General features: G+C 33.5%; 2 protein-coding genes across 2 annotated transcripts; both read left to right on the top strand.

The window, feature by feature from the left end:
- Positions 1–2,048: 2,048 nt before the first annotated feature.
- On the top strand, positions 2,049–2,913 carry LOC143450023 (uncharacterized). Its single transcript, XM_076950409.1, has 3 exons — positions 2,049–2,188; positions 2,399–2,567; positions 2,685–2,913. The coding sequence occupies exons 1-3, from the start codon at positions 2,117–2,119 to the stop codon at positions 2,756–2,758; spliced, it is 315 nt and encodes a 104-aa protein (XP_076806524.1). The 5' UTR covers positions 2,049–2,116; the 3' UTR covers positions 2,759–2,913.
- A 2,449-nt stretch (positions 2,914–5,362) lies between these two features.
- Positions 5,363–7,738, top strand: LOC143450477 (uncharacterized). The gene is made up of 2 exons (XM_076951041.1): positions 5,363–5,719; positions 5,800–7,738. The coding sequence occupies exons 1-2, from the start codon at positions 5,398–5,400 to the stop codon at positions 6,141–6,143; spliced, it is 666 nt and encodes a 221-aa protein (XP_076807156.1). The 5' UTR covers positions 5,363–5,397; the 3' UTR covers positions 6,144–7,738.
- Positions 7,739–13,496: the final 5,758 nt, after the last annotated feature.

Raw genomic sequence — 13,496 nt, forward strand, 5'->3', positions numbered from 1 at the left:
AAAAACGGTTTATGCGCGTGCTGCTCGGTACGGAATCGGGAAACGATTTAATCAATTAGAACTTTGGATTTGCAAGAGCATTGACTTTGTTAAAATAAATTTGCATTTTTTTTTAACGCAACGTTTATTTAAACCTGCAGCACTTGATCTATCATCATAATAATAATCATTTACATCCAGATTGATTTCATTAAAAGCTGCGTCCTTATTAGGCTTCGATAAATGTGTAAGTCCCTTTTTCAGGCCTGCAAAGTGCAAATTGTTTTGACTGTACTATTGCTGACCCGATCTGCTTCCAAGTATGTCCGTAGTAGTCAGTCAGATAACTACAACTAGCTGTAGTTTGTTGCTGACGTCATGATGATGTAGCGTTGTGAACACGTTGCATGATTTTTTTTTATATAGAAATCATTATTTGACAGAGCACTTTCGTTCGTCAATAATTAAGAAGTAAAACCTAATGCTTTGATATTTGTTGTAAACTCGTTTCTAAAATATATATAAACAAATGCACCATTCCGAAATAAACTTGCATTGTTTTTGATTTGCTTGTGCAGTATTATATTTTCATACCAAAGTTTTCAATTTCCCATCAAATCAGGAGACTTTATATACCCTGATCTTAATGTGTATGCCGAAATAAGTAGCATAACCTTAAAAGTAAAAAGACTCTTCAAAGTCAGTACATGGTCAAAGTTTTTCTGCTGGCATAGTATGCCGCGAAACTGGATAAAAACGTTTAGCGCAAGACAAAACGTATAGAAAAAAATCTTTCGAATATAAACGACAAATCAGCTGTTTTGAGCCATTTCGTCCAATATTTTAATAACATTTTAAAATTGCAAGCAAAGAAGAGCAACCTTGAGTTCGAATAACACATTTATTCTTTCCATTATTTGTGTATAAGCATAGACTTATATCTATATTTTTCTACAACATACATGATTCGCCAAAAAAAGGTCAGAAACAAAACAGTTCATTATATATTTACTGTTTATAGGCTTTTATTAAGGCGTGAACCATATGATTCGGTATTACTGCTGTAAATAAACAGTAAACGTACATAATAAACCCACAGTATGCGTAAAACTTGCCAATTCCGTAACATGTTAAAAAGCATTTTGCTTTAATTGATCTTTTCACTTGTGTTTATAAATTAAATGTTTGTCTCATATAGTTCTTTAAACCTGTTTAAAACGATTTATTCACTTGAATGAGTTTGCTTCTTCAAGTGTGCTAAGAGTGTACTGTTGATGTACAGGTGCACTAAGGTGTATTAATCTTAATCTAAAGAAGTAAGCATAGCTTGCGAACTTTGCGAAAGCTCGTGCAAACGAATCAAAAATAAAGTTAACCTCAGAGTGTCACCTTATCTCTTGTTTTATTTTTATATACTCGGTTAACACTGTTCAACCGCCATCAATAACTTAAGCAATAGGTTTTGGGATTAATTGCCGATAACTTGAATTGACTGATACATTTGGCCATGTCTTGCTTCGTCGCTGGCCAGGATCAATTAGGCGCATGTATACAGGTTAAGTTAAAAATACCTCAAATTATTAGCCTTATACAACACTCAATTCACAGCATATAAAACATCATTTTATCGAGAAATACATTTACGCACTTTATAGACATAAGGTTGTGCTTATCCGTTTTACAGATGATCAAGTTAATTCTCGTATCACAATCCAATTTGTCACAAATAGATCAATTATGTTATGACGTCTGAAAACCGAGTTTGTAGACAACGGATATCGATGTAAACAGGAAAATGTAATTGCTATTCTCATTATTTATAAATTTTAGCAGATGGCAAAAGTAATAGGTGTCGCGATAGAGAGGAATTACTGTGGAAGTTTATTAAAATGGCTTCAAAAGTCTTTAAACATTTGATGACGTGTTTTTTGCACCTGCCAGTACAGAATATGTTGTTGGTGCAAATTTTTTGAATTATGGAATTGTGTGTTTATTTTCATTCATTATATTTTCAATTAAGTTGTGTGTGTGCTTATCATAATGGGTTGTATATAAAGCTACGTTATTTCGATCAAATGGCACATCTAGAATCAAGTACAATCTCAATCATATATTCGACATTTCTAAAGATTGAAAGATGAAGGTGTTCTTCGTATCTCTCGCATGTTTGGTCGCGGTTGCGGCGTCTTATACCGTAAATGAAGTAGAGGTAAGCTTTAATTGAAAAGATTAAATAAAACTTACAGTATAAGTAGTTATTGGCTCCAATAGTTTGCTATGTATTATTAAACTTGGTTCGTTTAATACCATCCACGTGTAACCTTTGATTTATGCTGCATATGTCATATACTTGAAACCCCAAGTTAATTGAAACATTCTGTCGATGATTTTTGAAACTATATAAAACGTGTCTTTTCAGATTCAGCAAGTTCAATTTTCGGAAGCGGCTAAAGCACAATTAATTGCGGTGTCAAAAGATGCTCTGCAGAATTTGTGCTTGTCGGAAAATGTGGAACCGGAAATTCTGACCACAATTTGCATGAAAGCGCTCTCCAACAGCTTCCAATCTGTTTACTCAAGTGACGCAAGTAAGAGTAGCCTATGCATATGGATTGATCACTTGCGTATGAATAATTTTATTCTGATAAAACAAACACTATGACCATATTACTACGTTTGTTTAAGCCTGTTCATTATAACTTTAGTGACAAGAGGTTCTCAGAATTGCGTCGACTGCTCTGTGGCCGACCCTATCTGCTGGGATGCCTGTCCACAGTAATTTGTTTATTGGATTGAAGATTTCTCGATGACCAAGAAACGAAACCCATCTTTTTGTTTTCAGAATAATTACGTCGTAATTTCAATGATTGATTATAAAAGACAACTTTATGTTTTATCAATAAGTTGTACGCAATAAAAAGCAAAATAACTGCATTTTTGCCGTTTCTTTTTTGACAAACTGCATCGTAGTTCAAAGCAGAAGCATTACCGCTAGGTGTCAAATAGTGGACAGCAACTGATATCGAAATCGTTTGCCGAAAATTACAAAACAAACCGACATTAACTGCTTTTAAGTTTATAAATTAATTGTAAACAATGGAAAACATAGTAAAGAAGCGTAATGAAAAGAGTCAAGTTCATCATTCGTTGTCAAACTTGCAATTCCTGTATAGCTGGATCAAAAAACGTTTTCGGAAAGCACAAGCAAAAACATTTTTAAATCCGTTTTCAACTTCTTAGGTAATTTATAGACACATAACGCTCCAGAAAGTTTTATTTTAAATATTTTTTTACTTACCATGATTGTAAACGCTCCTTAAAAAATCTAAAAACGGTTTATGCGCGTGCTGCTCGGTACTGGAATCGGGAAACGATTTATTCAATTAGAACTTTGGATTTGCAAAAGCACTAACTTTGTTAAAATAAATTTGCATTTTTTTTAACGAAACGTTTATTTAAACCTGCAGCACTTGAGCTATCATCATAATAATAATCATTTACATCAAGATTGATTTCATTAAAAGCTGCGTCCTTACTAGGCTTCGATAAACGTGTAAGTCACTTTTTCAGGCCTGCAAAGTGCAAATTCTTTTGATTGTACTATTGCTGACCCGATCTGCTTCCAAGTATGTCCGTAATAGTCAGTCAGGTAACTATAACTAGCTTTAGTTTGTTGCTGACGTCATGATGATGTAGCGTTGTGAGCACGTTGCATGATTTATTTAAAGAAATCATTATGTGACAGAGCATTTTCATTTGTCAATAACTAAGAAGTAAAACCTAATGCTTTGAAATTTGTTGTAAACTCGTTTCTAAAATACATATAAACAAATACACCATTACGAAATACATTTCCATTGTTTTTGATTTTCTTATACACTATTATATTTTCATACAAAGCTTTTCAATTTCCCATCAAATCAGGAGAATTTTTATACCTTGATCTTAATGTGAATGTCGAAATTAGCAGCATAACCTTAAAAGTAAAAAAGCTCTACAAAGTCAGCACAGCATGGTCAAAGTTTTTCGGCTGGCGTAAGATGCCGCGAAACTGGACAAAAACGTTTAGAGCAAGACAAAACGTATGCATGAAAATCTACGAAACATAAACGATCAATCAGTTGTTTTGAACCGTTTTGTCGAATGTTTTAATAACATTTTAAAATTGCAAACAAAAAAGAGCAACATTGATTTCGAATAACACATTTATTCTTTCCATTGTTTGTGTATAAGCAGAGAATTATAATCCATATTTATCTACAACATACATGATTCGCCGAGTAAATTTGGGAAACAAAAAATTTCAATACATATTTACTATTTAGGCTTTTATTAAGGCGTGAACCATGTTATTCGGTATTGCTGCTGTAAATAAACAGTAAACATACATAGTAAACTTACAGTAAACGTAAATATGCGTAAGGTTTGCCAATTCTGTAACATTTTAAAAAGCATTTGCTTCAGTTGATCTTATTGCTTGTGTTTATAAATGAAATGCTTGTCTCGTATAGTTCTTTAACCCTGTTTAAAAGGCTTTATATACTCTGTTAAATAGAACTAAATGAAAAAATGTCTTTTAACTTAAACGCACTATAATCTATTCAATGAAAGTTGTAGTAGAGTAATTTATAACTTTAGACAGTCAAATTTTTTCAGACGGAATGATTTTAAGGTATTTATAAAACGTTATTTAGAGTAATTTTGAAAAAAATAAAAATGGTTTACTGGTGGTCTTATTTTACGGAATTAATTAACAACTACATCCATAAACCTAATTTAATCAATAATTTATTAAAATAAAAAACAATATAAGAGGTGGCACTCTGATGTTAACTTTATTTTTCATTCTTCTACACGACGTTTCGCAAGAATAAGTTTGCTTCTTCAAGTGTATTAAGAGTGAACTGTTGATGTACAGGTGTACTAGTGTGTATTAATCTTAATCTAAAGAAGTAAGCATAGCTTGCGAACCTTGCGAAAGCTCGTGTAGACGAATCAAAAGTAAAGTTAACCTCAGAGTGTCACCTTATCTCTTGTTTTATTTTTATATACTGGGTTAACACTGTTCAGCCACCATCAATTACTAAAGCAATAGTTTTTTGGATTAATTACACTGTGCTGCGTTAATTTTTAGGTTAATAAAGTATTGACGGTTCTTAGTGTACTTTTTGATGCTGAATCCAAAACTGTTATCCGTTTTCTTCAATCAGGTCTAGTTTTTTGGCAAATTGCGTTTGAAATTTTTGACAACTTCAGCTTTCAGCGTTTGCGATTGAGATTTGTGGTGTCATAAAAATGATTTAGTTTTGATGAAACTTCAGTGACATCACAATGAGAAGAACATAACGAATACACCTGGTGCTTGAAAAGTTAAACTTCTGAACTTGTTTTTACAGGCTAGTTTAGTGTGCAGTTTAGATGATTTGTTTTTACAGTACAATGAGAAAGTGCAAAAATGATCCAGACAGGTTCTGTTACATATGTGGCAAGGTCACCCTGCGCAGTCGCCAAGCAAAAATTACGCAGTTTGTTAAAAAAGCATATTATGCGTATTTTGGAGTAAAACTAGGCGATCAGGACAAGGCATTTGCTCCGCACATATGTTGTAGAGCATGCGTTGAAAACTTGAGATTATGGAGCCTAAAGAAAATAAAGAGCCTTCCTTTCGGTATTCCTATGGTATGGAGAGAAGGAAAAGACCATGTCACTGATTGTTATTTTTGCATGACCAACTTACAAGGTATGCTGATACTTGCATTGTATGGAGGCATTTTCATTAATTGCTTGATTTAAGAGTAAAAGTGTTCTTTTTCATTTTAGGAATAAACCGGAAGAACAAACAACATGTGAAGTACCCTGATGTTCCTTCAGCCATGAAACCAGTACCACATGGCCCTGGTATTCCTGTTCCAGAACCACCTGGAGAAATAAGTGAAATGGAGTGTTGTTCATCTGCAGCGAGCAAAGCAAGTGAACAAGACACATGGGATGCAGAGCAAAGTACAAGCCAACCGAAGCCTCTTACACAGCTTGAGCTGAATGACCTAACCCGAGATTTAAATCTCACCAAAGAATCCGCTCAGCTCCTAGGATCACGACTACGTGAGAACAACTTGCTAGCTCCATGCACCACATATTTCTGGTATCGGTATGAAGATAAATAGTTTAGAAAATATTTCAATTATGACGAAGACCATTCCCTAGATGATGTCAAGATGTTTCAGGATTAATATCAGCTTTGGGCATAGTATACAGTTCGGCAGAATGGCGATTGTTTTTGGACTCATCTGTAAAGAGTTTGAAGGTAGTATTACTACACAATGGCAATAAGATTGGTTCTGTTCCTGTTGGACATTCAGTGAAGCTCACTGAATGCTATGAAGACATGAAATACCTTTTGAAATCTCTTCAGTATAGCCAACACAAATGGAAAATATGTGGTGACTTAAAAATGATTTCAATACTTCTTGGGTTACAGGCCGGTTACACTAAACATCCATGTTTTTTGTGTCTGTGGGACTCGAGGGCTGATGATCGCCACTACACACAAATTAGCTGGCTACCCAGAACAAGTTTTACACCTGGTTTTAAAAATGTCAAATTTGCTTACTTAGTTGATCCACAAAATATTCTTTTGCCACCTCTCCACATTAAACTTGGTCTCATGAAAAACTATACCAAAGCACTTGATAAAGATGGCCCAACCTTCAAGTTCTTACAAATGAAATTTCCCCGCATCTCTGAAGCGAAGCTACGAGCAGGAGTCTTTGATGGGCCACAGATCCGTGAGCTGATGAAAGACGAAGGTTTTACTGCACACATGAGTGCAGTAGAAAAAAGAGCATGGACAGGATTTCGAGCAGTAATTTCAAACTTCCTTGGAAAGCATAGAATCCCTGATTATGAAGCACAGGTTAAAGAGCTGCTTGAAAGTTTTCAATCCCTTGGAGCCCGGATGTCTGTGAAAATGCACTTTCTGAGTTCGCATTTAGATTACTTTCCTGACAACTGTGGTGACTACAGCGAAGAACATGGAGAGAGATTCCACCAAGACCTTCGCCATATGGAAGAAAGGTACCAAGGATGCTGGGATGTAAACATGCTTGCAGATTACTGTTGGTGCTTAAAAAGAGATCTTCCCAACACCACACATAGAAGAAAATCTTTGAAGCAACACTTTTTGTCAGCATAAATCATTTGTATTTATATTGTTATTGCATTTAATGTCGTAATATCATCATGTGCCGCACAACGCTTTCTGTGTTAAGCTATTTTGAACACTTCGTTTTTATTTCACACATTGATGTTTGCAAGTATTTCACATTTAAAACACATTTGTGATGTTAAGTGTTTACGTGTCTATAATGTAACATATTAACTTCTACTTTTAGGTTGAGCGCCGTTGAACAAAATTATGTGTTAGGAAGCTTTCTTGGTTAGTTGTAAGTGCCTTTATTTCAACTGTGTCATTATATTTTTGTAGTATTTAAAATGGCTGTCATTGCAAAAACCTTACATTCAAATAAAAATACCATCTTGCGAAAATTGACAACATGCATGACCAATTAAGCTACCCCAGAAATTAGTTTCTTTGTGCACAATAACGACCAAAGCTAGCATAATTAAATATGTGATAGAAAAAAAACTTGACCTGATTGAAAAAAACTGGTTGCATTTTTGAGTTCAGCGCAAAAAATCGATTCAGAAACAGTTAAAACATCTTTGACCTATGAAAAAAAATTTTCAAACGCAGCACAGTGTTATTGCCGATAACTTGAATTGACTGATACATTTGGCCATGTCTTGCTTCGTCGCTGGCCAGGATCAATTAGGCGCATGTACAGGCTAAGTTAAAAATACCTCAAATTATTAGCCTTATACAACACTCAATTCACAGCATATAAAACATCATTTTATCGAGAAATACATTTACGCACTTTATAGACATAAGCTTGTGCTTATCCGTTTTACAGATGATCAAGTTAATTCTCGTATCACAATCCAATTTGTCACAAATAGATCAATTATGTTATGACGTCTGAAAACCGAGTTTGTAGACAATGGATATCGATGTAAACAGGAAAATGTAATTGCTATTCTCATTATTTAGAAATTTTAGCAGATGGCAAAAGTATTTGGTGACGCGATAGAGAGGAATTACTGTGGAAGTTTATTAAAACGGCTTCAAAAGTCTTTAAACATTTGATGACGTGTTTTTTTGCCCGTGCCAGTACAGAATATGTTGTTGGTGCAAATTCTTTCAATTACGGGGTCGTGAGTTTTTTTTTCATTATATATTTAATTAAGTTGTGTGTGTGCTTACCATAATGGGTTGTATATAAAGCTACGTTATTCTGGTCAAATGGCACATCTAGAATCAAGTACAATCTCAATCGTATATTCGAAATTTCTAAAGATTGAAAGATGAAGGTATTCTTCGTATCTCTCGCATGTTTGGTCGCGGTTGCGGCGTCTTATACCGTAAATGAAGCAGAGGTAAGCTTTGATTGAAAAGATTAAATAAAACTTACAGTATAAGTATAGTTATTGGCTGCAATAGTTTGCTATGTATTATTAAACTTGATTCGTTTAATACCATCCGCTTCTAACCTTTGATTTCTGCTACATATGTCATACACTTGAAACCCCAAATTAATTGAAACATTCAATCGATGATTTTTGAAACTGTATAAAACGTGTCTTTTCAGCTTCAGCAAGTTCAATTTTCGGAAGCGGCTAAAGCACAATTAATTGCGGTGTCAAAAGATGCTCTGCAGAATTTGTGCTTGTCTGAAAATGTGGAACCGGAAATTTTGACCACAATTTGCATGAAAGCGCTTTCCAACAGCTTCCAAACTGTTTATTCAAGTGACGCAAGTAAGAGTAACCTATACATGAATTGATCAATTGCGTATGAATAATTTTAGTCTGATAAAACAAACACTATGAATGACCATATCATTACGTTTGTTTAAGCCTGTTCATTATAACTTTAGTGACAAAAGGTTCTCAGAATTGCGTCGACTGCTCTGTGGCCGATCCTATCTGCTGGGATGCCTGTCCACAGTAACTTGCTTATTGGATTGAAGACTTTTGGAAGACCAAGAAACGAAACCCATCTTTTTGTTTTCAGAATAATTACGTCGTAATTTCAAGGATTGATTATGAAAGACAACTTTATGTTTCATGACTAAGGTTTTCGCAATAAAAAGAAAATTATCTGCATTTTTGCCATTTTTTTTTTTACAAACTGCATCGGTACAAACCAGAAGCATTATCGCTAGGTGTCAAATAGTAGACAGCAACTGATATCGAAATCGTTTGCCGAAAATTACAAAACAAACCGAAATTAACTATTTTGAAGTTTAAAAAATTAATTATTAACAATGGAAAACATAGTAAAAAAGGCGTAATGAAAAGAGTCAAGTTCATCATTCGTGTCAAGCTTGCAATTCCTATATAGCTGGATCAAAAGACGTTTTCGGATAGCACAAGCAAAAACATTTTTAAATCCGTTTTTTACTTGTCAGGTAATGCATAGAAACATAACGCTCCAGAAAGTTTTCTTGTAATTATGTTTTAACTTACCATGATTGTAAACGCTCCTCAAGAAATCTACAAACGGTTTATGCGCGTGCTGCTCGGTATTGGAATCGGGAAACGATTTATGCAATTAGAACTTTGGATTTGCAAAAGCACTGACTTTGTTAAAATAAATTTGCATTTTTTTTAACGAAACGTTTTTTTGAACCTGCAACACTTAATCTATCATCATAATAATGATCATTTACATCCAGATTGATTTCATTAAACGTTGCGTCCTTGTTAGGCTTTGTTAAACGAGGAAGTGACTTTTTCAGGCCTGCAAAGTGCAAATTATTTTTACTGTACTATTGCTGACCCGATCTGCTTGCAAGCATGTCCGTAGTAGTCAGTCAGATAACTATAACTAGCTGTAGTTTGTTGCTGACGTCATGATGATGTAGTATTGTTAACATGTTGCATGTTTTTTAAAGAAATCATTATTTGACAGAGCATTTTCATTTGTCAATAATTAAGAAGTAAAACCTAATGCTGTGAAATTTGTTGTAAACTCGTTTCCAAAATACATGTATACAAATGTACCATTATAAAATAAATTTCCATTGTTTTTGATTTGCTTGTACAGTATTATATTTTCATACCAAGGTTTTCAATTTCCCATCAAATCAGGAGAATTTTTATACCTTGATCTTAATGTGTATGCCGAAATAAGTAGCATAACCTTAAAAGTAAAAAGACTCTTCAAAGTCAGTACGTGGTCAAAGTTTTTCCGCAGGCATAGGATGCCGCGAAACTAGACAAAAACGTTTAGCGCAAGACAAAACGTATAGAAGAAAATCTATCGAATATAAACGACAAATCAGCTGTTTTGAGCCATTTCGTCCAATATTTTAATAATATTTTTAAATTTCAAACAAAAAAGAGCAACGTAGAGTTCGAATAACACATTTATTCTTTCCATTATTTATGTATAAGCATAGACTTATATCCATATTTATCTACAAGTACGTACATGATTCGCTGAGAAAATCTCAGAAACAAACAATTTCAATACATATTTACTATTTAGGCTTTTATTAAGGTGTGAACCAAGTGATTCGGTATTGCTGCTGTAAATAAACAGTAAACATACATAGTAAACTTACAGTAAACGTAAATATACGTAAGATTTGCCAATTCCGTAACATGTTAAAAAGTATTTGCTTTAGTTATTCTTATTGCTTGTGTTTATAAATTAAATGTTTGTCTCGTATAGTTCTTTAACCGTGTTTAAAAGGTTTTATTTACTCTGTTAAATAGAACTAAATGAAAAAATCTCTTTTAACTTAATTGCACTATAATCTATTCATTGAATATTGTAGTAGAGTAATTTATAACTTTTTATATACCAATTTTTTTAGACGGAATGATTTTTAGGTATTTATAAAACGTTAATTAGAGTAATTTTGAAAAATATTAGAATGGTTTACTGGTGGTCTTATTTTACAGAATTAATTAATAACTATATCCATAAACCTAATTTAATCAATAATTTATTAAAATAAAAAACAAGATATAAGGTGGCATTCTGATATTAACTTTATTTTGGATTCTTCTACACGACGTTTCGCAAGAATAAGTTTGCTTCTTCAAGTGTATTAAGAGTGAACTGTTGACGTACAGGTGTACTAGTGTGTATTAATCTTAATCTAAAGAAGTAAGCATAGCCTGCGAACCTTGCGAAAGCTCGTGCAAACGAATCAAACATAAAGTTAACCTCAGAGTGTCACCTGATATCTTGTTTTATTTTTTATACTGGGTTAACACTGTTCAGCCGCCATCAATAACTTAAGCAATAGGTTTCGAGATTAATTGCCGATAACTTGATATGACTGTTTTTTTGGCCATGTCTTGCTTCGTCGCTGACCAGGATCAATTAGACGCATGTACAGGCTAAGTTAAAAATGCCTCAAAATATTATCCTTGTACAACATTCACAGCATACAAGACATCATTATATGGACAAATACATTTACGCATGTTATAGACATAAGGGAGTGCTTATCCGTTTTACTGATGATCGAGTTAATTCTCATATCACAATCCAATTTGTCACAAATATGTTAACTATGATATGATGTCTGAAAACCGACTTAGTAAACAATGGATATCCAGGTAAGCAGGAAAATGTAATTGCTATTCTTATTATTTAGAAATTTTAGCAGATGGCAAAAGTAATAGGTGACGCGATAGAGAGGAATTACTGTGAAAGTTTATTAAAACGGCTTCAAAAGTCTTTAAACATTTGATGACGTGTTTTTTGCACGTGCCAGTACAGAATATGTTGTTGGTGCAAAAAAATGTTTGAATTACGGAATTGTGTGTTTATTTTCATTCATTATATTTTTAATTAAGTTGTGTGTGTGCTTATCATAATGGGTTGTATATAAAGCTACGTTATTCCGATCAAATGGCACATCTAGAATCAAGTACAATCTCAATCATATATTCGACATTTCTAAAGATTGAAAGATGAAGGTGTTCTTCGTATCTCTCGCATGTTTGGTCGCAGTTGCGGCGTCTTATACCGTAAATGTAGTAGAGGTAAGCTTTAATTATGAAAAGATTAAATAAAACTTACGGTATAAGTAGTTATTAGCTGCAATAGTTTGCTATGTATGATATTAAACTTGATTCGTTTAATGCCATCCACGTCTAACCTTTGATTTATGCTGCATATGTCATATACTTGAAACCCCAAATTAATTGAAACATTCAGTCGATGATTTTTGAAACTATATAAAACGTTTCTTTTCAGCTTCAGCAAGTTCAATTTTCGGAAGCGGCTAAAGCACAATTAATTGCGGTGTCAAAAGATGCTCTGCAGAATTTGTGCTTGTCTGAAAATGTGGAGCCGGAAATTTTGACCACAATTTGCATGAAAGCGCTCTCCAACACTTTCAAATCTGTGTCCTCAAGTGACGCAAGTATATAAGAGTAGCCTATACATGGATTGATCACTTGCGTATGAATAATTTTATTCTGATAAAACAAACACTATGATCATATTACTACGTTTGTTTAAGCCTGTTCATTATAACTTTAGTGACAAGAAGTTCTCAGAATTGTGTCGACTGCTCTGTTGCCGATCCTATCTGCTGGGATGCCTGTCCACAGTAATTTGTTCATTGGATTGAAGATTTCTCGATGACCAAGAAACGAAACCCATCTTTTTGTTTTCAGAATAATTACGTCGTAATTTCAATGATTGATTATAAAAGACAACTTTATGTTTTATCAATAAGTTGTACGCAATAAAAAGAAAATTATCTGCATTTTTGCCATTTCTTTTTTGACAAACTGCATCGTAGTTCAAAGCAGAAGCATTACCGCTAGGTGTCAAATAGTAGACAGCGACTGCATGATATCGAAATCGTTTGCCGAAAATTACAAAACAAACCGAAATTTACTATTTTAAAGTTTATAAATTAATTGTAAACAATGGAAAACATAGTAAAAAAGGCGTAATGAAAAGAGTCAAGTTCATCATTCGTTGTCAAACTTGCAATTCCTGTATAGCTGGATCAAAAGACGTTTTCAGAAAGCACAAGCAACAACATTTTTAAATCCGTTTTAAACTTGTGAGGTAATGTATAGACACATAACGCTCCAGAAAGTTTTCTTTTAAATATTTTTTAACATTTTTACCATGATTGTAAACGCTCCTCAAGAAATGTAATAACGGTTTATGCGCGTGCTGCTCGATATTGGAATCTGGAAACGATTGATGCAATTAGAACTTTGGATTTGCAAAAGCACTGACTTTGTTAATATAAATTTGTACGTTTTTTTAACGAAACGCTTATTTAAACCTGCAGCACTTAATAATAGATATTAATAGATTAATAGATAAATAGATTAATTATGTTATGACGTTTGAAAACCGACTTTGTAAACAATGGATATCCACGTAAACAGGAAAATGATATTGCTAT

Source organism: Clavelina lepadiformis, chromosome 3 (genome assembly GCF_947623445.1).
Source record: "Clavelina lepadiformis chromosome 3, kaClaLepa1.1, whole genome shotgun sequence".
In the NCBI taxonomy this organism is placed as follows: domain Eukaryota; kingdom Metazoa; phylum Chordata; class Ascidiacea; order Aplousobranchia; family Clavelinidae; genus Clavelina; species Clavelina lepadiformis.